We start from the raw sequence: 26260 nt of genomic DNA, 5'->3' as shown, positions 1-26260 counted from the left end.
GTTTGGGCTAAGATGCATGGAAAATTTGGTTTATATGAGGTAGTAACAGTAATTATCTCCAAAGTGAGTGATATTACTTAGACACTGCACAGACATTTAGGGCTCAGAAAATGAAGGAATGTGTTATTTTCAAATTTAAGACACCCTATTTTCACTGTCTGAGAAAGAGCATAAAGGCAGGCTTTTCCAACCTATTCTCAGTAGGTATAGGATAACTGAAACAGAAAGGAAAGGGAAAAACTACATGGGAAGTAAAGAAAAGTAAAAACCAATAAAAATCCAACTGGCAGGTCACAATCTGCCAGTCACAGAACACTGCATGGTAATTTAGTTTTCTGTCTACAGCATCTACCATCATCATCTCTTCTTATGCCTATCTCTCAGTATTTTTACTCAGAAAATACTTCTTAAAGCGTATCATCTGCAAACTTTAAAATGCAGGAAATACATGATTTCCTATCTATGACTATTCACAACATCTAGAGACATCACTTATGTACTATCATGGCTACTAGTGTCATCAGTACTAATAAGTAGTATTAAGGTTCAGCTGGCTTCCAATCAGAAAAATAGAAAACCAATTTAGAACACCCCAGTGACAAACTCCAAATATGCATACCACATGTCAATTGTTCTTTTTTTTCATAGAAAACTCTCTGCTGTAATGTAATAACAATATTAGTATAAAATTTAAAGAAAACAGTTTCAATCCAGAATTAAAAGCTACAGTTACCAGCTGCATACTGTCACAGAGGCAGGTGAGTCCTATCAGCTTCCATTAAGACATTGCTTCTCAAAATACATCTTGCCTTTAAGTCACTAGGCATCACTAGAAACCATTTTCGTTTTGTAACAGTACAAACGAACCTGCATTTTAATACATAGCATTCCCCCCAGCTCAAAGCTTTAAGGTAGTTGTTTTCTTTTTGGGACTGAACAATTAATGTCTTTGTACATTATTTCTGAAGTTAATATTGTGATAATCTGAAGATATTCATTAAGAAATATGGGGAAATCACACGTAAAATGTAATACATGAGCACAAAGATAGGTGCTTCAAGCCCTGGAAGCAAACATAGCAGTGGCTAGAAGACCACTATAGAGGAGAACAAAGTTGGTCATCAAGGAATACAGCCAAAATAACTCAATGCAAAAAGCAGAGACTGCCTTTAGATGAGCCATTGACAGTTCCTCTGCAGAAGAAAAAAATGGATGACCACTAGCATTATTATGTTCTTGTGTTTACTCAAATGCAATACCTTTTTCAACTGACAGTGCTCAGCTGATGGTGTGGAATATGAGTGAACTCTTATAAGATTTCAGTTTTTCCCCCCACAAAAAAAGAAGACTTTATGTCAGGTAGAAAAGCATTGCAAAAGCTACTAGGAAACAGAATATCACAGGCAGGCCTTAATAGTTTCTCTAATTTTACTTAGAATTTTAGGGATGAAGAGTTGGTTTGTTTTTAATTTGTCATTTTGTGTCATGGCATTTGCAGTACAGCAACTGGTCAAAATAGAGTTTATGCAAACAGAAAACTGATTGAACCCATCTTAATATTACAACTTATGCTGATTGTTTTACACTAAAGGTCTTTGATTTTTTTGTTTGGTGCTTTTAGAAAAAAATCAAAACAGGCAGTGGATTGTTTGCAGAAATCCTTACCTCCTCTGTGGACTGCGGTTCTGAGAGAACTCCGAATCACTGTCCTTCGATGTGGGAGAGCCCTTATATGTATAAAAAACATCCTCTGTTTCAGTGATATAACTAATCTCATTTGTAAGGTTATCTACAGATGAGTGTCGTGGCTTACGAATTTCATGACGTAGTCTAGGACTCCGCCTTTAAAATACAGAATACAAACACAAGTGGGAAGATTAGAATACTTCACAAAATTTTATAGAAATAAAATTTCTATCCTATTGCAGTTATGACCAGAATCTTCATGGCAGGCCTATAAGCCTCATTTTAAATAATAAATTTTTAAGCATTTTGTATGGTATACCAGGCAATGATACACTGCTAGGTTCAGTACACGGAACTGATTTGGTGTTTCCCCCCTGTAAAATGCAACCTATACTGTTACAGTTTTAATTATAGGATAATTCAAGTCAGAATGGACTTATATGAGGGTCATCTAGTCCAATCTTCTGCTCAGAGCAGGGTCAACTAAGGCCAGAGGACGTTGCTTAAGGCTTTATCTAGTCATATCTCAAAAAAATGATGAGACTACCCAGCTTCTCCAAGCAATGACTGTCCATGTGATGAAGCCGTTTTTGCATTATATCCAGACAGAACCTCACTTATTTCAACACTTACTTGTTGCCTCATCCTCTCACCATGCAATACTGAAGAACCTGGTCTCATCTTCTAGCTAGCTTCCTCCTAAGTAATGCCAGGCTGTTATTAGGCATCTGGGAAACCTTTGCTTCTCCAGGCTGAACAAGTGCAGTTATCTCAGCCTCTCCTCATTGGGTAAGTGCTGCAGCCTCCTGACTACCTTGGTGGCTTTGCTGAGCTCACTCTAGATTGTCAGTGTCTTTTTTGTATGAGCGGACACTAAAGGGCTGCAGCATTCTAATAAGGTCTAATAAGTGCTGAGCAAAAGGGGGCTATCACTTCCACTGACTCAGCATCTACAATTCTGTTAATATTGCCAGGTTAAAGTGGACTTCTTTGCTGTCAGGGCACACCAGGCAGCTTGTGTACCACTTCTGCCTATGAAGAATATCAGGCCCTTTTCCAGAGTATAGCACTGCAGACAATACTGTTGCACTGGGTTCTTCCTTCCCAGGACTCTGAGTTTGTCTCTACTGAATTTCACACATTTCCTATTGGGCCATTTCTCCAGATTTTCAAGGTCGCTTTAGAGGGCAGCCCTATCACATGGCTTATTGATTCATCCCTCCAGTTTGGTGTCATCTGCAAACTTTATGGTCAAGTACTCCATTGCCTCCTCCAGATCATAAAGATGTTAAGTAGGACACGTCTAAAGACAGATCCCTACAGTTGTCTACTTGTTATTGTCCTCTAGGTAGAGTATGATCCATTAACAACTCCCCTCTGAGTCCAGTCATCCAACCATTTTAATGTTTTTTTCAAACCACCCTGCTGTCCACTCATCCTGAACATAATGTCTTAACTTGGATATAAGATTTTGGCAGACAGTATCAAAAGCCTTGCTGAAGTTAAGGTAAGTGATACCCACTCTTCTATCATCATATCTATTCTCAGAATGACAATGTTTAAATATATATGTACACACTACATAATTATTCTGCTAGAGTGCACACAATTAGAAACAGTAGGAGGTTAGAAGGTATTGGGAAACCTAAAACTGGATTTACCAATTAGGGGTAACAGGAGGTGATCGAGAAGGAAGGCTTTTGGTCTCTAGATGCTCAACAGATAAGGACCGTCTCATAGATGGGTTCCAAACCATCCCTCCTATCACTTTTCTGCAGTACTGGTTGTTTGCAGACCTGAAAAGAAACAAAACAACTATATATGTGAATTATTTTGCCTAGAAAACTTAAATGAAATAAAATACACTTAAGAAAGTCAACTTTACAATTCGTATGTTTTAAAGAGTGCCCTGTGCTTACCCCTCCTTACTTATGCATTTACATTCTCCCAGAGACATCTGCTGTCCCTCACTTGTGCCAATAAAACTGATTGTTAATCCCTGCTACATTGCTAATCACAAGTCTGAGTAAAAATAACTTTTTCTAAGAATGATTTTTAAACCAATTGTGTTTAAGAAGACAGAGGGGAAAAGGAAATCTGTATGTCCTACTGGCACTGAACCAAGTGCCTGACAAAACACAGTTCAAATACAGGTAAAATATTCTAGAGATTCCCTGTTAATATGCATAAAGGGATAACAATTCACCAACAGCTTCACTGCTCACAGGACAACTTTACACATCTATCTGCTGCCTCATCAAGTAAGAGCTACACCAGGCAACACTATTTCTGGAAAGAAGTCACATTTGAGTGATGTGTTCCTTATAGGAATAAGTCATTAGTAAAAGATCTGACATGCAAATAGAATCTCCAGGTCTAGACTGCTTCCTGGGACAAGATTCTGACAAGATAAGGGTTGCATCAGAACCAGAACCTCAGATAGGAAAGCAATAAAAATGTATTACTAGTGAAATTATACAGCATAAGGAAAATTTTTAAGTAGACTGAAACTGAGATAAACTAACTTTTATGCTTCTTTTTATAGAGCATTCCACAAGAAAAGGGAAATAAGCTGCTCATCCTTGATTTCTCATGGAAAACAAGCAATTTATGAGTTACAGAGAAACCACCTTTGGCTTATTACGACCTGAGCTGTACATAATGAGCAGCTGGGATAGCAAAGAGTATGTGAGTACTCTGCTATAGAGCTGAAAAGTCTCAATTTTACATGGCATTAAGAGAAAAATATTGCTTATGCCATGGATATTACTCACACTATATCAAACCTTAAGCAGACTTTGCATTGTACTGCTTTTTGTTTTTATAAGTAAAAGAAAATGCAATCCAAGACTTTTTTTTTAATATACACTGAAGTATTTCACATATCTTGTTCATGATTTTAAAGGAAATCAATTCCTTCATCTTCCAAATGTACTTTTAAAGCTTCTCCCAGTATGAAAAACAAAGAGGGAAAACTAATACGAACTGTCTGCGTATCAAAATCAGCTACCCATGAATGTTTTTTGCTTAGTAAAAAAAGTCCATGAACTCAGGAGAAGCTTTTGCCTGTATTATCCAATTTATTTTTCTAATTCTTTTAAATACCAGTGACAAGGCACCAACTACTCTGGTCATCTAGAGAAACAAAGAGTTCTTTCAAAGAAGGCTTACATGGTTGGAGCAGAGAGGGAGATTGGAAAAAGAGGATGCATTATGAAAAATGCATTTTGAAGAATTACACATTAATCAGCCTTTCTTTTTTACAAGTGCCTGTTCATGCATTTTCCAATGCAGTTGACTTTTGAAGTGCAACATTACTCATGTGACGGAAGCCAGAGCCCTAAACCCTAACTCTAATCCCAAACCCCTAACCCTGACCACAAAATCACTTATACAGTATGTTCTCTAGATATTTCAGTTAAGACACATAAGATAAATAATCTCCTAAACTCCAAGTAGCTGCCCTTCAGATGCCAAATACCAGGATATTTCTCAGCAAACACTCTGGGAGGCTGCCAAAGCTTTTCTGGAATGGGCTATAATATCTTGAAGTGACAGTTCCTTTCTCTCATTTATTACTGAGGCTATCCTTGGTGAAAAAAATAGATACAATTTTAGCTTTTCAGAAAAGAATGAGAATGTGCCTAGGAGAGGTTATTCAGCATTCAATCCAGAAGCATTGAATGAACTAACCTCTCAGAACCTGAGAGATGTGATTCAGTCTGCTCCTAGAATAAGGTTTTCAGGTGATTTATACAACTCAGAAGCCTAATTTAAATGGAATTCACTAGTACCTTAAGCTAAAAGAATCTAGAAGGGCACAGAGATCTGCAAATAAGAGATTGTACTCAAGTATTGCAAGAGTTCAACTATTTGAACTGATGCAATAAATGCCAGGCTATTTGCCTCACATAAGGTAGAAGAACATAATATAAGAAAGCCACAAATTCCATAGGAAAACTTGTGATACTTAAGATGGTAAAACCTGATTGTAGCCACCTTTAAAGCTGACAGAAGTTGCATTGAAAGAATTACTGAACACAAGTCAATCTTAAAACCTCCAGGGTTGCATGATGTGGTTGGTGAGGTTTTTGTGTGTTTTATTTCGTGTTTTTGTTTGTCTATTTGTGTTTGTTTGATTTGTGCAATGCAAAAATTTGATCCCTTTCATAAGGGAGAATGCAGAATCTCTTTTTTCGTTGTGTAGCTTCCACCATGAGATCAGAGCCATCCTTGAAAAGCAACATGGAAACTCATGTTGTCTCTTACAACATTCCACAATCACAAACAATTAGGAAAGTAAAAATTTTCAATATGTGACATATGACTTCAAAAGTTACTTGTTCACCCCTTTTCTCAAATCTTTTGAGAAATTAATTTTGCTGAGTGACATTGGCCAAGTTCATAGGAACTACTCAAAGCCTTTCAAAATTACTGTTGCTTCTTCTGTACTTTAGCCATCTTTCATAGCAATGGTTGCTGAGTCACTTCTTCCTCATGTGGATCCTAAACTTCATGCTTGTTGCTGGTATAAATAGGGCCAAAGAATGCATTAGTACAGAGGATATAATTAAGCTGATGGAAGAGATCACAAAGAGATCACCCTAGAGATTCTTTAAGAGACTAAGTAAGCAATTCAGCAGACACAGGGCCTTGGAACACGAAATTACTTGAAGAGAATTCTGTTTTAGTAACTCAGATCAACAATGAGAACTATCCTGCATGCTACAGGCTATTAAGAAACTGTAACAACAGATTTTAAAAAATAAAATGTTCAGTAAAAATTGGAACAATACTAAACTGGGACCCGTTGGAAGCCATGCTGTTTTCTTTCCTAACATTACAAATGCAGTGCAATCCCTGTGTGTATATATGTATATAGGAGGATTGGGATTTTGAATCTCTTTGCAAATTTGAGAGAAATAAAGGACTCCAGGACCTGACAACCCTACAAACTTTGAGAGTCACCTCCTCAACACATCCACTATAGAAAGAACAAGTTCATATCACTCCATAAAGGAGCTAATTCTAAAAGTATGGATCTGTAAACCAATAGAAAATTAGAATACTGTTCATACAACAACTTGTTTTCTATTATCTAGAAACCAGACCATCTAGCTATGATCTAGTACTAGGTGAAAGCCTGGAATTCCACTCCAGCAGAAAACACAATATTTTATCAAACTTCCGACAGTTAGACAGCCCTCATGGGTTAACTACTTCATTTACAAGTAATACCAGTCCACTCAGTATTAATTTCTGCAGTATATAAAGAGTCATGAGAGTATGAAAAGTCAGAGAGCCACCAAAGTCTAAGACACTATTTGAAGTATGATATCATTCAAAAATTGAAGCTTATCCAAATAGAAAAGCGAGAATCAGCCTGACAAATTAAATGTAAAGTTAAACTGTTAAGGGAACACACTACACAAAACCCCACACGGACACGCACCACACAAAACCGAAAAGAAAACAATAAAATGAATACTTTTCCAAAATCATCAGAACAAGCAGGTTCCTAGAGAGTCTACAGAGAATACAGATGATCAAAGGATCAAAGAACACTCCAGAATCTAACATTCAGAGAAGATAACGACATAAGACTTTATTTTTCATTACAGAATGTTTTTGGGAGGTGGGGACCAGGTATCAATGAGACAATGAAGACACAGCACACGACACATTTGTAGCTGAATTGCTGATAAGTGAATCAACAGAACAAATCAACATAATGAAATAAGTCACTGGAACTGATACTTATCAAAAGAAGTCTAAAAGCCTCTAAGATAAAAGAGCAGAACTACTTCCATAAAACCTCCCACTTTAAAAATCACACAGGATGCCAAAAATAAAGGTCAATTGCAAAGAAATGGAGAAAGACACTACAATGTCAAATGACTAGGCAATAAACTGGCAGCTTAACTTTAATGAAGACAGGGCCCAGTTACTGCACATGGGAAGGAATAATACCAACTTCATCACTAGACCTTAGGTAACATCATGAAACTATCAACTCCATGACTAGAAGAACCTAACAAGACAAATGAAGGATTACAAGTGTCTCAAAAGGGGTATCTTGGATACCTGAATGGGACAAAGCTTTTCATCTTTATGTCAGTAATAAGTGGTTGGTATGATGCACTGCAAAAATTGCCCTAACATATTAAATAGAATGTGTACATGACACTAAGGGCTAAACATTTCAAAACAAATGTGTTCAGCAAATTCTCTTACTGGATCATTATCTACATGACATTTTTACTTTCTCGTGTTTTTATACCACAAGCTGAACCAGCAAAGTTGAAAAAATACCAGTAAAACATATATTCAAACACCTTTTTAGGAAATTATAGGACAAGTTCTACTGTAATGATACCATGTTGCAGAAACTGAAACCACAGCCATATAACTTTTCAAATGGTTCATATACAGACTGGGACAGAGCTATTGGCAGAACTGAGCTCTGCCACTCCAACTTGAGCTACCACTGACAAATCCTCCCACTCCCATTAATGGAGCAAAACATGCTTTCACACAATACTTACTTTGTTGGATTTCTAGAACCCAGGGTCCAATAATTCGATAATATCTTTTTTTCATGAGGTAGTGACTTCTTTGCCTGAAAAAATGTGTGATGCTCTACACAAGATTTCCAAAGATTTTTGCATGCTCTGTAATTTAACATGTTGAAAGCAACAATATGCTCTCTGGATTCATTCTGTAACAGGAGGAAATACCATGTTTCAATATATACAAGCAGATGAAACAGTAAACACGCTCATAAAACAACAATAAAATTATTTTAAGCTTAAACAGGAAAAATACATCAAGGGGAAAAAAAATCAGCATATAGTAGATTTTGAGCTGGATATGGCCAAAATAACCCTGTGACCACGAAACATTCTGAACTGCAAAATGTTCAATTTAAAAGTTAATGAAATAAGTAAGCCTAAAGTGGTAAAGACCTTATATATATGAGTGTCATGTTAAACAACTAAATAGATTTTCAGGTTTCCAGTCAGATCTTGACCTCCTAAGACTAACAAAATTTTTTAAAACATTCCATTAAAGGTACAATGTAAAAAGGAAAAGCCTTCATTCTTTGAATTTAAATTCTTTACAGAAGGCTTTAGTTCAATAATGTTCTTTCAAGTGCCATAGTATGCAAAAAGCATATTCTTGATAGTCTTTTGGAAGAAACTGAAGATGTTAACAGTGATCCACCTTGGGGGAAAGAAAGTAGCTGTGATGAGACTGGAGCTGCTGCTACTGTTACTAAAATCCAATCCTGCTTCCTGGATGATAACATCAGGCCACAATGAGGAGGATCAGAAGGGAGTAGAATACAAAACTTGCGTGTCTTGGTGCAAACTCTTACAAGTAACTTCAGTGCCAAAGTGCCAGTGAAACACAGGTGTAACACAATTGTGCCACCCACAGTTATGCCCAAGAGTTTTGCACAAGATATAGCTTTGGTTAGTTAATCTAATTATTGATACAAAGAAAGTGGAATGAGAGCAAAGCAAAGAGAAGAAATAAAGATAACATGAGACCCGAGTCAGTTACTATCACAGCTCAGCACTTCAGTGAAAAAAAAAGCAAGTTTTCATCACTCATCTTTTCCAGCTGCTCTGAGTTATAACTGATTTTGGCATCTCAACACATAATTAGGCAGGCAACCTTTTGCTTGTTCACAGCAACAATCCTGTTGGGAAGTAACTACAGACTATTTTGGCTGGAATACTCAATCTATTTTTCTTGTGTTCTTTTTATTTCTAGGCAACATTTTACAAATGCCATGTATCAGAGATCAATCCCACATTCTGCAAATCACTTCATGTCTAGTTCAGAGAACCTACTACACTTCAGTTGCTATTTTACAAAAAAAAATGAGAATCTCAAGAGAAAGAAAAAAAGATTTGCCTCTTGATTTTACAGAAGCATTGAAAAACATTTAACTGATTGCAATCTTTTAGGATTGCTTTCCCTATAACTATTAAAACATTTATAAAATATTTTCTTTTTCAGATGTAGAGTTTTTTTATTTGTCTCTTGTATACTGCAACCAATTCATCTTTTTCAGTTCTCCACAGTTGCTTCTGAGTAGCTTATATAAAATAAGATATAATTATGCTTGCCCACTTTAACCCAGAATTTCTTGAAATATAAAAAGCATACATCAGTGAAAGACTTAATGACAAAACAAATGCCATTTCTGACATACTTCCTGTTGGTTGAATACCACTTGAAGGGTTTACTACTCCAGTAGACAAAAAAATTGAAGTGTATAGATATTTTTGTTGGCCTGAAGCACTAGCTTTTCAATTGCCACAAAAATTATTTTACCCAAACATCTCAATCATCCTGAAAAGCCATAATGTAAAGATAAAGAATTAAGTACACCTAATATTGTTTTTAAATTTATGTAAATTTAAAACAAGTGTGTTTTTCCCAACTGTTATCACTGAAACTTCTTAGCAGGCTCTAAGCAAGCTAAGAGTTTTAATATGAACTTAAAGTAGGAAAAATATTTTCAGAAGTTGCAGAAAAACTTATTCAATTTTTATATTAACATAACAATCTGCCTCACTAAGGGCCACCATTGCAAGTCATGCTATTGAATCTATTTTAAAGGTGAAGAGAGTTCTAGTGGAATCCAAGGATCTAATACCCATCGTACCTCTCAAGTTCCAAAAATGGCATTTTAATAATTACCAAGAAATGAGGATTAGAGAAATTTGTGGCCATTAAGGTAAAGAGAACAATCCTGTATAGCTAAAGTGAGTGTCTTGCTAGTTCAGCATTTGGAAGAACTTTGCATCAGTTGTATGCTTATTACATACCTGAAAATATCTACAACATAGAAAATAAAGATATATTTTAATATGCAGAAAATGAAGTTGTCTTCAAGCATTAGATAAGCACACTGAAAACAAATTTTGTTTCTGAAAGGTTCAAAATGTTGTTTGTAAACAGCACAGTTCCTATTCCTACCTTAAATCTGATGTAGACTTAGTGAAGGGTGCAAGACTTTATAGCAACAGACACTCATTGATTCAGCAGTCTTGCTCCCCAGTCCTTACCTACCTCTTCAGTAGAAACTGAATACTGCATATTCCTAATCAAGTAGCTATCAATGGACTGAAGCAGTAGGAGAGTAAAAGAGAATGTGAGTAGCAGGAAAAGAGTGAGATAAGGTAAGTTGGGTTTTCAGAAAAGGCACATAAGAAAAGAAAAATGAAGTAAAAGAAGTAAGGAGAATAAATCAGTGGAACATGGCAGATCCCAGAGGACTGCAAACTCATTGCCTTTGAGAACTTCATGTAGATTTTTGTAAAGAATCTACATATGACATAGAAAACATAAAAGAAGTGCTATAGCACTATGATCATCTTTAGTCAAACCTTGTCTATGAATATACACTATCTGCTCTGTTTTCCCCACATTCTTTCATCTTCCTTACTTTCGACCTCATTTATTATTTCCTCCTGTATTTCCAAGCAAGGAGCTAATCAATCCAAAGACTCACATCAAATCAGTCATCTGCCCTCACAAGCCCCTCAAGTGACCCACTGTTCTGGTAAAAACCCCCAGGACTTCACTCCCAATGCACTGCATCACTAAGTTTTTTCAAGCAATACCACTGGAGTACTGCAGACTTACTGCCCTAACTTCCAAGCAAAGGGGGCTGACAAAGATGGATATATCCATAGATTTAGCAGTACACCTGGTCTGCTTTCTAGTAGGTACTGAGAAAGAATAAAAAGGTCATGCAGCTAGCCTTCTTTTTCTGTAGCTTTTTAAGCATAATACTGTGTGCATTACTGTAATCTACATAGATAAAAACCAAAGAATTAGGATCACTTAAGGGGAGATAAGTTAAAAGAATCAAGAGCCTTGAACTATCACTTATCAAATGTTTAATTGAACAAATTAAAATTGCTGCTCTCTTCAAAGGTGACACAAGTCTCCAGAAAGAAAAATTCATTTTTTGACAGCAGTCAAGTCTTTCTTTATGTAATGAATACAGATTTTATATTAAGTACAGAGACTGTTGTCTATGGACATTTCATTTTTCCATATTTCAAAAACACTGTAAGAATCAAAGAATGGTTTGGGTTGGAAGGGACCTTGAAGATCATGTAGTTCCAACCTCCATTTTACTAATCACTCTCAAAGAGTTCTGTTACTACATTTATTCTCACAGGCACATTTGGAAATTGCTGCCCATAAGCCTTCCATATTTGTGTATATGAAGATATTTAGATTTATCAGTGAATTTTTAACCCTCAAACCCAGAGGAAGGTAATACTTGTAAGTGTAATATTATTGCACTCACAAACCACTAACTTGTGAACCCCTCCTTTCTTCATGCAGTGAAATACATATGAACAGACTGTGACATGTTTGCATATAAACCATGTATTTAGAAACTTACAGATAACAAAAAACCTGAAGATCCCCTTAGAGTTGGTTGGGATGCACTCTATACATGCTATGTGTCTGTGCAAGCATTAGTGCAGTAACACCCTCTCTAGATACTAACTTCGTTTACATGTGAATCCTGAGCAGTAACAACATGTACATGCTTGCACACTACTCAAATTTCAAAGAACCCACCAAACTGGGAAAAAGAAGGACATACAGGAAAGAAATAATATAAAAACATTTTTCTTTTGGGTAAAAAAAGCCTCCATAGAAACCTGTGTTTAGCAGACTCTCTAGTATATGTGGGTCATGAGGTCTTCTTGTAACACAGCTCCTATCAGTTTAAGAAAGAGCCAGAAAGAGCCTTCATGAAGTTTAGCTATAAGTTAATAGTTTTACTATGTCTGAGTTCTGTCTTGAACTGAATTAAAATACTTATACATCTGCTGGTCCCTAGTTTCTGCAGGGTTTTTTTGGTTTTTATTGTCATATTAAATATTCTATGGTCTTTGTAAAAAGATAATTTATTTTTGTATTGTGTCAGCACAATAATCAGTAATCAAGATTTCCCCCCCCCCATTAAATAATATTTCAGCTGCTCTGCAAAGAGCACACAGCATTATGAAGCCAACCCTTAAGAGCAGAAAAATTACATTGGCTTTATCAAATATCTTCAGATACTTTGCCAACTTCTGAAGCCCTCCATGTTACACACAGCAGTTGTTTAGTAGATTCACTGCATTCACTCGACAGGGCAGGGAGAGCGACAAAAGAAAAAGCAGCAGATGCTGGCAAGAAAAGGGAAATATGCTAGTTTAATAAATATTGGAGAAAAGATGGAGACCTGCATTTATCCCAAGTCTCCAAGGGAGAAGAAACCTTCATAGGAAAGATACAGTGTAATAGACCAAAAGTGGAAGGATTCAGTGTTGAAAAGGAAACAAAAAATGGGAAACAGAGAGCATAAGAGGACCAGAATAGCAAGACCAAGTTAACAAACCAGAATTTCAAAGGCAAGTTACCACAAAAGAAGCTTTTGATCAGCAGTTTATTGCTTATATGTAAGGCAAAAATATTGAGTATGATCACCTGATCAAAACAAAATTAAACAATTACTTACATGTTTCTGCCGTTGTTGTATAAAAAACTTTTTCCTTTTAAAGGAAATTTTTAATATGTTCACCCTAAAAGAAAGAAACAGACCATAAAATATTGAATAATATTTAGAGGGATAAAACAATGAAAAATAATACTGCATACAGTGAGCCCAAAAGATTATAGCTGTTAAATATTCAATGAATATTATGCAGCCATCTCCTGTGCTGAGTGGCAAATAGATATCCTCATTTACTCTTTAAATAGTTCACAGCAGTTCTCTCCCACCAAATCTATTCTTGCAGCAAAAGCTTGATGACATCCTTTTACTAAGCTGCACAAATGTTAAATGTGTCAAGTTTTGTATAACTTTAGAGTCATATGACAACTGTGACTAAAGGAACAAAATTTAAGACCCTAAAGACATGACAAGGTTGGTCATACAACAATGGAAACTTCCCAGAGGCTTCACAGAACTGACTTCATAATGTGAAAAATATTGTGTACTTGTGTTAATAACGAAACACATCTTGTAGATAAAATCATAATTGTAGAAGAATGAAAACTGTAAGAAAGAGTGTTAATATATTTTTCACTTCATTAACATTGCTATGTAAATTATGTGGTAATTTTAGAACTGAACACCTCTTGTCTACATATACACAGTATGAACATATATTTTATAAGGTAAAGATTACAATTGCAATTGGTGCTCAAGCAATTTTCATTTTAATTATAAGCTTATCAGTTTTGCTAAATTAAACAAAATTCTACCTACCTACGCACCTTCCTACAGCAAAACAAGATTTGTCTAAAATACCTAATTTTTCTCTGCTGTAGTTCTACTTCAGTAACTGAAAAGCTACATTTTTCAGAAAAAAGAATTCTCTTGTGGTCAGCTGGAATCATATGGATGCCTAAAGGAAACCTTTTTAAGTTTTGATCAAGTCATACTTGTAAGGAAAAAAATCATAAAAGGGTTTTGGAAGTTTGCTGCTGAAAGTCCTGTTGATGAGACTGTTTCACAGGACATTAGATATCATCAGGTATGAACTATTTTGAAAGTCATCTCAGTTCTTGCATGACTCTCAGCAAGTGGGATACATGGCATAAAATTCATTCCCCACTGCCCATGGGAGATGCACTTGAGTTATAGAGCAACATCGTTCCTGAATACAGGACAATATATTTGCCAGTTACTAACAAGAAAGGTAATGCAATGAACAATCCCCGCTCCTGCACAAGAGGTAGAAAATTGAGTATGTACCAATTTCAGAAAATGCTTTTCTCCATCAATTACAGAACCACAGAGAAACAAGAATTTTATTAACACTATTCTTTCACAACCAGGTAAACCAGAGTACAAATCAATGAAAAGTTGCAACCCGTTATATATATAAATCCTTCCTTGATTCTAGTGCTACTCTGCTTGAACTAGTAGCACTCAAGTTTTGTGCTTCTGGTTCGTTCTTACCACATTTCTTGACTTAGATTAAACTTCAACAAACAAATTTTTGCAGTCATTCTCAGCTTGCACAGTTGCTTCCATGATCTGCTCTTATCCTAACATCGAGCCAGCAGAAATGCAGGACACAAAAAAGTAACCTTGCAGACTAAGCAAAAACTCCTCCACCCAAGAACAAAAAGGGAGTCAGCATCCCAAAATACTAAAACTCTCTTAATCTCTCTGCTCTATTCCCTGCTTTTTTTTTTTTTAAACCTTGATTCACTGCATGATCACATAATCACTTCAAACCAAATCAGGGCTTTAATTCTCTTTATTTTTACACTCCTCTAAGTAGAGCACCCCTCTCAATTCCCTTCATTCTTCTTAAAGTACAACTAAACCTATTTAGTTCAGGGACAAAGAACACTTGTTAATCTGACAGTTTTATTTAGCATTAAATAAAAATCATTTGCAATGTTGTGCCTACAAATTGAGTGAATGTTCATATCCAGCAAAATCCAAAGGATCCAAGAAAGACGATAAAAAGATCCAAGAGATTAAGGGATCAAAGGATTTAGATTTAACAAGTGCTTGAAGATGCCATAATCAAAAATTATCTGAATAGAAGGCAGTTACTGTTATTCTAACTGGTGGCTCAGCTGTCCTTCTCTCTCACCAATAGTCTGTCCAGTGACTAAGCAACATTCACAAATCATTAAATTTCATGGTCTACTTATAAAGCACTTCATAGTTGTAACATATTAAAAATGATACATCTTTTGGGTCCTATCTTCCTGTCATTCATAGGATCAAAATAGATTTGTCACTCAGTGGGCCACATAATTGCTAATTTCTGATTAAACTGCCAGTCCTGTCCTAGTACTTAGTACTAGCAGTTGGTACTTGTGACCTGAAGAAAAAAATGTTTCTTTACCTGTAAGTTCACACTTTGCCATTGACAGATTCAGTAGGAAAGGTTCTGTCAAATTTGTTATTCCAGGTAGTTGAGATGTTTTTCAAATTTTGACTAGCACTGTAGTATGCATTCCTCTAGCAGTTTCTCTGAAGCTTTCAAAGCAATGAAACTGCATACACAGAATAGTATTTAATACATAACCTTAATTGCTGCTGATGTAGAGAGTGTTTGTATGTCTTTGCCATTAAGATAATACTTTACCTGCAAAATCAATTTGGAAATTACCAGAGAACAGTTAAGCACCCTCAGGAATAACTTTCCAGAGCACATAAAATACTGTGTTATATCTGGAGTTATTTTTTAAACCTATCTTAGCTGGCATTGCCTCTGAGTGATCAGTCAGCTTCTCACGTAGGTTGCTTTGATTGAAAATCCTCCTTTTGCCAAAGCAAAATTCTCACTGCTTCTGTTCCTGAAAACTTTTGGTCCCCTTTGACTACTACCATATGGCATAGTTGTATTGTTGTCATCCATTAATGCTGTAGAGTACTTTACTTAAAATTTTGGAAAGAGCGTCTTGATGGTGTTTGCTGCCACCTTGAGTTCTATCATATTAATAGTGACGTAGGAAAAACTATTTAGTACAAATAGTGTTACATAAAAAGCCTAAATAAGTACCACTTCAATCAGGTGAAAGGGCATTATAGAAATATATTCTGCTTTGAAGTCTAAAATGAAAGTGAGAGTGCATACTACAAATGCACCCCAAGCTACTCTGTGGCAGTGACTTTCGGTGTTTGCTTGTTTTGGAGGGGAGCAGGGAATGGACCCCATTCTTTCATGAAGAATTATGACTAACCCATGCAAGATGCCAGAAATAAAATATCAAAAAGTTAGCCCCTATATAGGGAGCTCTTGTTTTCAAGTTGAGAAGATATTCTGAGACAGAGAGGGAGAGGGAAAGTGTGTAGGACAGCTTGGGAACAATTGCAATAGCTGTCAGCTGAAAATATTACTGCCTAAACCTTTTATTTTAGAGTGGAAGTTATCTGAACTGAAAAACCTATGGGTTTTTTTTTTCCCCTCAACTTCTTCCTGTAAATGAGAATAGGCCTTCGTGAAAGATGTTTTAGCATCTGTATTTTATTCCTCTGTGCTTTCCAGGAGTAAAAGTAGCACAGGAAGTTGTGGATTCCTCCTGTCTTGTGTGCTATAAACTCTCTTTCCCTTCCCTAAAATAATCATATAGTCAAAGATTTTAAAATGCCATTGCTATGGTTTTCAGAAATAACTATTATCCATTCATACCTTACTTAGGTCACTAAGTTAGCAGAACAAGACTTGCAGAAGACAGAAAATGTTTTTAAAGACAGTTTTTAAAACCTGCAGCTGTTTAAAGAAGGCGAGAGATTGAGGTATGAAAGAGCAACGCTCAGGGTACAAAGATAAAAAATAAAAGTCTTTTGTGCTTTAATGTGCATTAGCAATGGAAAACCATAAGTTTTCACTGTGCTGCTGTGTGAGAGCATTATTACTGACATACATTTATCTAGGATGACTGCAGTACAACCAAGGGAGCTGAAATGCAACTGACAGCAAATTAAAAAAGAAAAATCCAGAGACTCTGCAGTATATTTTCCACTAAAATTTAAATTGAAGCTGATTTTATTGCTTTTCTATAGGAAATAGCTGTTTAGTTGGGTTCATAAATGAAAGGATGGAATGACTCAAGTATTTAAAGAATGCTTCTAAGGACTGTCTCTAAGGGGCAAAAAACAAGTAGAATGCATTAGGGTGCATTTTTCTGTCATAATTAAGAACAGTATATCATCTTACTGAAACAGTTCTCCAGAAAAATGGTTACAAAATATATGAAGAAATTATGCATAACAAGACAAAGCTATAGTTTATCAAGTATAAAAAACAAATTCATCCTTACTTTAAAAAAGAAAGACTGAGAAAAATCCATTCTGATCCAATCCAAAAACCTTATGATGCCCAGCCTCCATATAATTTTCTAATTTATGTTATCATTTTTAGCATGATATAACTAATAAAGCCCAAAAGTACTATCAAAAACTATAGCTTAAATAATTTCTCATGTCATTCACTTTAGATTTCTAGTGCACATTGTTTTATGTAGAGATTATTTTCTATGACAGTATCATGCATTCTAATGTTTTCAGTATTAAAGAATTATGTCTCTCCCCTGCTGATTCCAAACCTTGTTAATGTTATATAGCCTTGTTTGCTGACATTTAAAAATTTGCCTAAATCATATTATCCTAGTTCCAGTAATCTCAAACACCAAATAAATCATTTTATGTTTCCTTTCGAAGAAGAAAATATCTTCTTTCTGAATGTCAGGATAAAATGTTCAGACAGTTAGCTGCTGAGCTTTAATAGTAGTACTTATTGGTTTTGTTTCCTGGTTTTTTTCTGAGTTTTTTTAAAGACATATTATTGGACATAACAGCAAAAAGTCTCTAAGATCACAGGGTCCTCCTAACCATGTACACATACTTGTATGTGAATTAACTTTATCAAGACTTCACACAGTGCAAGAAGTTCAGAAGCCTTATGGAATTAAAAGCCTAGGCAAAAGGTTTCATTTTTATCTCAACACAACGAAATACAATGATACTCCATAAAGAACAAATTTACCTACTGTAGGTTTCTTTGGAATAAATGTGAAAGCAAATGGAAAAAAGTTGGAAAAAATTAGACATATTTCTTTACTAGTAAAGCAATTTACCAGGCATAGAAGCTTGTACAGATGAGTTTTCTGTATACAGCAATTCCACCAGATGCAATCCCAATCATAAGATCTAGATTATGGAGATCCTGCAAGAGAAAGACATTGCAAGAATATAGATGCAGTTTGTGTCATTCCCATTTATCTACTTATAAATTTAATTTTCAAGCTTTCTAGATTTAAATTGCTATTCTTGAGGAAAAAATTCAACAACATATTTGAGCTTTGATTTTCATGCCTCTCTTTCCTTTGATGTTATCTAATAGGTATTCTAAATTTCATTCAGTAAAACAAGTTGTTAAGTTCATCCTACTACACTGGATATTCTTTAGGTCAGTATCAAACTAAATTCGCAAGTCTAGCCTTATTAATTTCAGCATAAGAAAGAAGTTGAAGTACTTCCCAAGATCAGTTAGATAAATGTCACAGAATTTTGGGAACTGAATACAAAATTCCTGATTATAAGCAGTTTAAAAAGAGAGGGGAAATAATTCCTTACTTTTTCCAAAAAAAAGTCTTAGCAATAAAGACTGACAGGAGAGATGACCACAATTTTGCATATTATGAGAGTATGTTGGAGAGATATACATGTATACATAAATCTTTGATACACTCAACTAAATCCATTATTAACTAAACAAAAATGGTGCATTTCCTTAATGCTCAAGTGGGAAAAAAAAAATCATAAATTTATAATGTTTTCCAGGTATTGAGATACTCAAGAGAAAACACATTCTTCCATATAAGCAGACATTTGAGTTTAAAAAAAATAAGAAAAAAGAGAGGGAGGAGTACTCTGGATGGTCAGTTTCAGTATAAACCCTCATTGATGTTACAGAAGTTAGAAGTATTGGCTTCCTATTTCTTATGATCGATACATACTAATATGTTATTACACAAATTTCTAAACAGAGCTCAACACCTATATAAATCCACATGTAAGAGTAGAACCCACTGTTTAAAATATCAGCTTTGACTCAAAAGCAGTTTCACACTGTTTTGTAAAGGATTGCCAATGGTAATGGATTCTCTGAAAGCTTTCAGTTGCATAGCTGCTCCTCTAGATGGTACTCTGTCCTCAATTAATATATAGTTTTCCTCCATGTCCAATCCCAATTTCTCTATGTTAGTAAGGTACAGAAGAATAGAACAGGTAGCATGTGTTCTGACAATACTGTAGAAAGTCTACAATAAATCCCTCAAAAACAGTTGAATAGAAGTGATTCAGGCATATGAATAAGTGAAGCTTAACCAAATTTGCAAAGTGATTTATAAACCTTTAGTGAAATACCACAGTGGTTCACAGAGAATGAGCACAACCTGTTTAATACACAGTGCATTAACACTGAATACTGGCACACTGAATTCTAGCAAGATGAGAGGAATACCAGACCTGTCTCTGAGAGAATAGAAAAAGAAAATCAGTAAATAGGTAGCAGGCCAAATACACTCAAAGTAACCCAGAACCCTCAGCACTCTACTGCCTCACTTAGCCAAGAACTTCTGCTAGAGGAGTTCGTTGAATCTTCCTTGGAAGAAGCTCCCAAAGTGCCAGTTTATGCCAGCATAATACAGGAATTCAGAACTGACACCCCTTTATTTTAAAGTATGGGGAGAAAACTGAGGTATTTCAGGAGATGAACTGCATGTAACTAAGCTGTCTTTGCCTTGAAAAACAGCTTTAGGAGAAAGCTAAAATTTGAAATGATTTAGCATAAATAAAGGATTAGCTAAACATTTGATAGGGATTAATTAGGCTAAACTACTCTATTTTCTCCAAGAGCTTTGTCAGAACAAAGTTCATTCCCTACCCCTCTCTCTGCACCAATACAAACCACTAATCTCCCATGCTATTTGTTATTTGTTATTGTAACCTAGATCTTGGACTAGCATAAAGAGAGGGTCTCCAAAAGAAATATGATGTTGATGTGCAGTTATTTCCCTTCAAAATATCTATGCTGTTAAATTGCACAGCAAAGAAATAACATGCATCTGTTTGTAAAAAGAAACAGGTAACATGAAAGAAATAATAATAAAAAAAAGTTGTAAAGATAAAAAATTATCATGCCAAAATTATCATGAGCATGTAGCTCATTAAGTACTGATTCAGATTTGATTTAATTTACCATTACCATCTTGATTTTGGTAGATATGGAAATAACACTGATTCAACAAATTTCCTATCTTTGAGTCTCTGAGTAAAAATGAAAGATGACAACAGCAGACTAATTATTGAGCCAATGAGATGGTCCAGAGTCAAAAGGAGATTAGGAATTCAAGAAATGTCAATACAGTTTTAAGATATTGAATTCACTCTCCTGAGTTTCATAAAACTATTTCATTTTTAAATACTACAATTTTAGTAGTTCAGATTTATCATCAGAAAAAAGCAGAAGTGTTTGCTGACAAACACTGAGCTCACATTAAAGTTCCATGTTTAGCAAGTTGCTAAAAACAAAGCTCACACTCAGCTTCCGGAAAATATTTAACTTTGTATCATGAAAAGAAATGAGGAAATTATATATTCATCTGCTCTTCAAGAAACATTATCCAAAAGTATTCCACTCTCAAGCAGCAGTACAGGAGCACCAGCTTCTTCTGGCCATTGTATAAGAGCTGGGTGTTACCTGGTTCTTCTGCCATACACAATCTAAGAGGACTAAGACTAGCTTAGTAGTAAAGACCTCAATCATCGGAATCCACAGATATAAACCCTTTCACAAAGCCATAGTTTAATTAGCCCTGCCAGATCTGTTCAAAGCACTAGGATGTGAGAAAACTGGAAGGCTGATTTAAGGAGCAGTACAAGTAGGGGGAGGATATCAGGAGGCACTGCAAACATCTGTGCCAAAGCAGGGGTATAACATGGTAGCCTCTGTGAAGCAGCAGCATATTGGGGGAGAAATCTAACCTTCAATGCAAACTTCTTATAGGCCTTGAGGAACATAATCAACAATAACATGTTGGCTGAGAGGTTTACCTCATGGCATTCAGTCCAAATAATGACTTGTAACTGATGTTTTGTAAGTACCAAATTCCAGAGACAACCAATTACTACTAATAAATAATGCCTCTTCTCAGCTTGTGGTGCCTTATAGCTAGAGGATTTCTTGGATCAGAAGCTTTTTGTATGTTTAATGGACCCCAGTGAATCATTCTTCCACTGACTGTCTAACTGCTCCTGATACCTAATTCACCTTGGTCATCCATTAAAATAGCAGTAATGCCTACAGTTCAACTGCAGCCATATGAAAAAAGTTCCTTTTACTTAAACCTGTCACTTTGTAGGTAGACTGAAGTTTTGTAAATCTTTTAGTACCAAAGCAAAAAAATAAAAGTAAAAAAATTAAAAATTGTTGGCTATTCATATTTTGCATGCTATTCACCTGCTACAGAAGGCTTTTCCTTAAGACATTCACGATTATTATACTTCTCTGTATTTTTCTTTTTCCATTACCCACTTTGAGATAAGGAAGGGAGTGGAAGAATGAAGCTCAACATTCAAATTATATCAAAACTCAGATTTAAAAGGTAGCATGATATTTTCTGTTTCGCTTTCTATTACCTTCCTAGCAGCTTCTAAATGTCTAGATCTTCAGTTCAAGTGCCAGAAAAAACAGATCACTTCAAACACTTCATGCTTCAAAAAAAATTGAATTGTGATGAAAATATTATTTTGGATTGAAACAGTAGCAAGACAGTCTGCATTTTAGCAGTCTGGAATAGACTAGGCTTTGATTCAAATCTGTACTCTAGTTGATTCAGATCATACAGTTCAGTGTCAGGCAGGGTAGGAGTTCATGACTAATATTCTGACAACCTGTGAGACTGAGGTCATTAAATATGAAACAATGCATTAGGGAAAAAAAAAAAACAAAACAACAAAACACTGTTTAGGTAGATATCTTCAGAAGGTATTTCTGCTGAGACAGAGCAGCCCAGTACACTGCAATGAAATTTCCTTTAGTTGAAAATGTCTGAGTCAACTTTATCTTCACTACTTGGCACTGGCATGATGACTACTGACATCCTGCATATAGTTCAGTGGCCTACAACTCAGGAAGAATAATGAAAACCGGAAGAATTTTCAGAGATAGCATCCCATGAATATTAAGAGAATAGCCACACACTGATAGTCTTGGAACTTAAGTTGGCTTATCAAAATACTAGGCTACAGTAGAAGCTAAAAGGCGTAGACTGATCAAGTTAAGTGTATATAGGGAAATCTCAAGTGTAACAGTAAAGAGTTCATCAATAAAGCAGAAAGGTGGCAGATGACCCAACAGACAATGAACCTAGGCAAAGTCAAATTTAATAAGATGTCCATTTGCCATTTAAAGTTAATTACTTACTAGAAATCATGAAGGCTTTTACTAGAAATCATGAAAGCTTTTACATTGTCAGAAGACACAAGAACACAAGAAATTTGTTCATATATGCTACATTAGTTACACACAACCAACGTATGTGAAGGAAGATATCTGATCACATTTAACAGATGCCTCTCCTGATACTCATATGAGATGGAGCACTTTAATTATTTCCTTTCCTTTGTATTTTTCCGTATTTTTAAGAAAAGCCTCTACTGTTTGAGCATTGTATTTCATAATTTGAATGTAGTTACAGTGGCTTCACACAGGAGTACTTTAGGAATTCCTAGACATCTAATGCAACACTCACTTATTTGTGGTAGTATAAAGAAAAACCAGAAGAAAGCATCACGCCAAAGAAAGCAACTTAGTTATTGTATTCCTTCCTCATCATTACAGAAATTTATGAGTTTTTCATTAAAATTCTCAGTGTCAGAATTATTAGCAAAACTCAGAAAAATGTTAGAAAAAACAATAGTCATCTTCACTGAGGATATCATTCATCTGCAGTCACTTAATTTAGTTTTTATACTACAAGCTTTATGCCAAAACAATTTACTATTAGATATAAGCACAAACGGTAACTTGTGCACTGGAATGCCAATAAAAAAGAATTTTGGGGATTCCCCTCAAATGAATAGTGTGATCAGACAATTAAATGCCAGTACTAGTGAAATACTAGGGCATGTTTCTCAATGCACACCCTGTATCTGAAAGATTTCAAATACATTTTTAGTGGTCATCACTCAAGCTGCTACATACTGCTTAGATTTAGCCTGGTGTCAGGGAATAAAGGAATTTTAAAAGAAATCTCTGTATTCTTAACACTTAAGAAATTAGTGTTAGAAATTCAGAGTAATTCTTAAATTTAATTCTTAAAACACCTGTCAACTAACAGTACAGAACAGAGCATTCATCTTCTTTTGTGCTAAGACATTCAGAAACTTTACTAAAATTATTAAGTAAAATATATTGTAGTAATGAAACAATTTATCTTAAAAATACATTGTTACTCTTTCAAGGAGAGCTAGCTTATTTGGTTGAAATTCCAACACCTATGTTACACAGAAATTGCTGAAAAATTACCCAACTCTTATAATTAGAAGGAACACCTGGTAAAGTCAGTACTTTTTTTTTTACTGCTATTACATTCATGTGAAAAAAAAGAATATAAATTTATTTTCCAAGTGAAAAATTACAATATAAACATACTCTACCACTGTGCAATTCCACTCCATAGAATTCAAGTGTTCGTGCTATATTTATATAGCAGGACTCTGCTTCAGATTGCTTGAGGCCACTAAAAGAGGGGAAAAATAATAAATATGAACCACAGGCAAATAAAAAAAATTATATTGTATTTGTTTAAAGGCAGAAAAAGAGAAGAATCCCAAAGCCCACTGTCTGAGAAATAAACCTCATTAACTAGTACCACAAGTTCTTCACTGGAGAAAATCCTCCTAAAGTCCTATCAAAAAATTGAGCAAATTATATACAATGTTATTACCTTAGCCATTCTGGACCAGCTCTTTTTAGAAAAATAATTTTTATCTCTTGTGTTCAAAGGTATGAAGAAACTATTCCCCTAAAACCTTACTTTACAGCAAGAAGCTTTATCTGTAAATATTCTATATTACATGGTCCCTCAGAAGGAAGTCATTTAGAAGAAAGATTAGCACCAGGAATGTATTAATAAAATAAAAGGGAGAAAGCAGATTAATAAAGTTATGAAACTCACCAAGGAAAAGCCATCTGAGTTTACCTGCAATCTATAAGTCCTAAAATACTTCTTACTCCTGCTGCTATGTGCAGCAAGACATACAAGGATTTGATCTTCTGATCTTCTAGAAAGCTTCTACAATTCTGAGACTTATATATTTTTTTAATTTTTTTTTTTAACAGACACAGAAAAATCAAAAATCCCCACACCTTCAATAATCAGGTTATGTATCCTTATGAAAGGATAGAATCTACTAAGAGTTTTAAAACCCTAAGAGTTCATCAGTGATCCCCATTCAGCTGGTTCTCCCACACAGCCTATTAATCATTCATATAAGAGGAATGCAATGAGGCCTAAACAAGATTCCTTAAGGTGTGATAATGAAAGTAGTCCTCTCCAATAAACTGCAGGGCCAAGACCTGTAAAGAAACAATCAGACAAGAGGCAGCTCTATCCTGGAATCTGCCATAGCCTATTGACACTGTGCTGTGCCCACGGTGATCCTGGACTCACAGCACAGAGCAGTGATTCAGGCACTACTACACCCCATTGCAGTAACTGTAAGAACAGAAGCTGAGTGATGCATGTAATATCTGCACACACTTAAGTAGAAAAGACATCTGATATCATCCTGTCATATCTACAACTAAGTGCAGTAAAAACAACACTTTGCTAGGTAAGCTTCCAAAATGACATGCATCAAATTATGTTAATCAAACCCAATTTAAATAGAACCTGCAAAAAGCTGACATAACATTGTGTTAAGAACTGCAGCTACAAAGGCATTCCACATAACTCAGTAATTCTCATTTTTGAAAGGGGTTTTAACTCAAAAGGTAGGCATCTATTACTTCCAATTAATATCCATCCTTTTAAATGCCAAGCCATCAAAACACTATGCCTTGAAACAGACACTTGAGGAAATATTAGATCATGCTCCAGGAAACTTAAAGCTACCTTGAATTTGAAAGCAATAGCCAGTAGTGTGGCTTGAGGATATCACAATATTGGAAAAAAAGAGCAAGGACAAAAAACAAAAAAATTATTATACTATAGGATGCTGAATATATTTGCAAGAGTACATCACCTTCATTTAAAAAAAATTGATCAAGAATTTTGTTCAGAAAGTCTGTCGCATACCAACAAGAAATGTCTGTAAATGTTAATTCTCAATTTGCATATGCCATCCACACCTGACCTTGTATCTTAAAAGGCCAACAAGAAAAAGTATCTCAGCACAGACTTATGGGGTTTTTTGTTACACCCTCCTACTCAATTACAGATGAAACAAAACTTTGAGGTCCCTAAGCAGATGGTAGTTATTTGGTGAGATAAACAGGCAAGAGGAAACTGGTCTTGGTGTCTCTTCCCAATTTTTATAGCTGTTGATACCCAAGGCCTAACAAATCTTATCTGGCATATATATAAGCATCCTATGAAGCTTCAAATGCATCCTTCTCCTCAAACTGACGCTGGATCTTGCAAGTAATACAAAAACTTTGTCAATTTGGACAATATATTCATCCTAAGATCTCAGGCTGCTTATGCACTAAACAAGAAATAAAAAGGAAACCATGTTAGAAGAACCTACATACATAACCCCCCCACACGGTTTTAGGGATGAATACAGAAGAAAAATTTCTGAAGCTATACCAGTTCAATATGACAACAGTGACTTTCTCAGCAGTTATGTACTGTCCATTGAATGGTGTCTGCCATGAACATGTTCAGAGAACTACTTCCTCAGGTTTTGCAAAGTAACATAAATCCTGGGTAACAAAAATCTTGCATCGAGTTACAACACACAAGACATAACTTCTCAAGTCTGTGTTTTTCACCAATT

General features: G+C 35.3%; 1 protein-coding gene across 6 annotated transcripts in view; it reads right to left on the bottom strand.

Annotated features, from left to right (window-relative positions):
- PTPN3 (protein tyrosine phosphatase non-receptor type 3) overlaps positions 1 to 26260 on the bottom strand; it is a 163757-nt gene that overhangs the window by 42214 nt on the left and 95283 nt on the right. For 4 of the 6 annotated variants that reach the window (XM_064659957.1, XM_064659941.1, XM_064659942.1 and 1 more), the window contains exons 9-14: positions 23910 to 23997; positions 18328 to 18416; positions 13235 to 13298; positions 8232 to 8404; positions 3348 to 3482; positions 1666 to 1842 (exon numbers count right to left, since the gene is read on the bottom strand). In XM_064659957.1, coding sequence (XP_064516027.1) covers positions 1666 to 1842; positions 3348 to 3482; positions 8232 to 8404; positions 13235 to 13298; positions 18328 to 18416; positions 23910 to 23997 — 726 coding nt within the window. The remainder of the gene's footprint in view (positions 1 to 1665; positions 1843 to 3347; positions 3483 to 8231; positions 8405 to 13234; positions 13299 to 18327; positions 18417 to 23909; positions 23998 to 26260) is intronic. The other 2 variants (XM_064659966.1, XM_064659976.1) reach the window with 2 other exon arrangements.

This window comes from Pseudopipra pipra, chromosome 1 (assembly GCF_036250125.1).
Source record: "Pseudopipra pipra isolate bDixPip1 chromosome 1, bDixPip1.hap1, whole genome shotgun sequence".
NCBI classification, from domain to species: domain Eukaryota; kingdom Metazoa; phylum Chordata; class Aves; order Passeriformes; family Pipridae; genus Pseudopipra; species Pseudopipra pipra.
The sequence above is the reverse complement of the archived record's forward strand: the minus strand, read 5'-3'. Positions and strand labels throughout refer to the sequence as shown.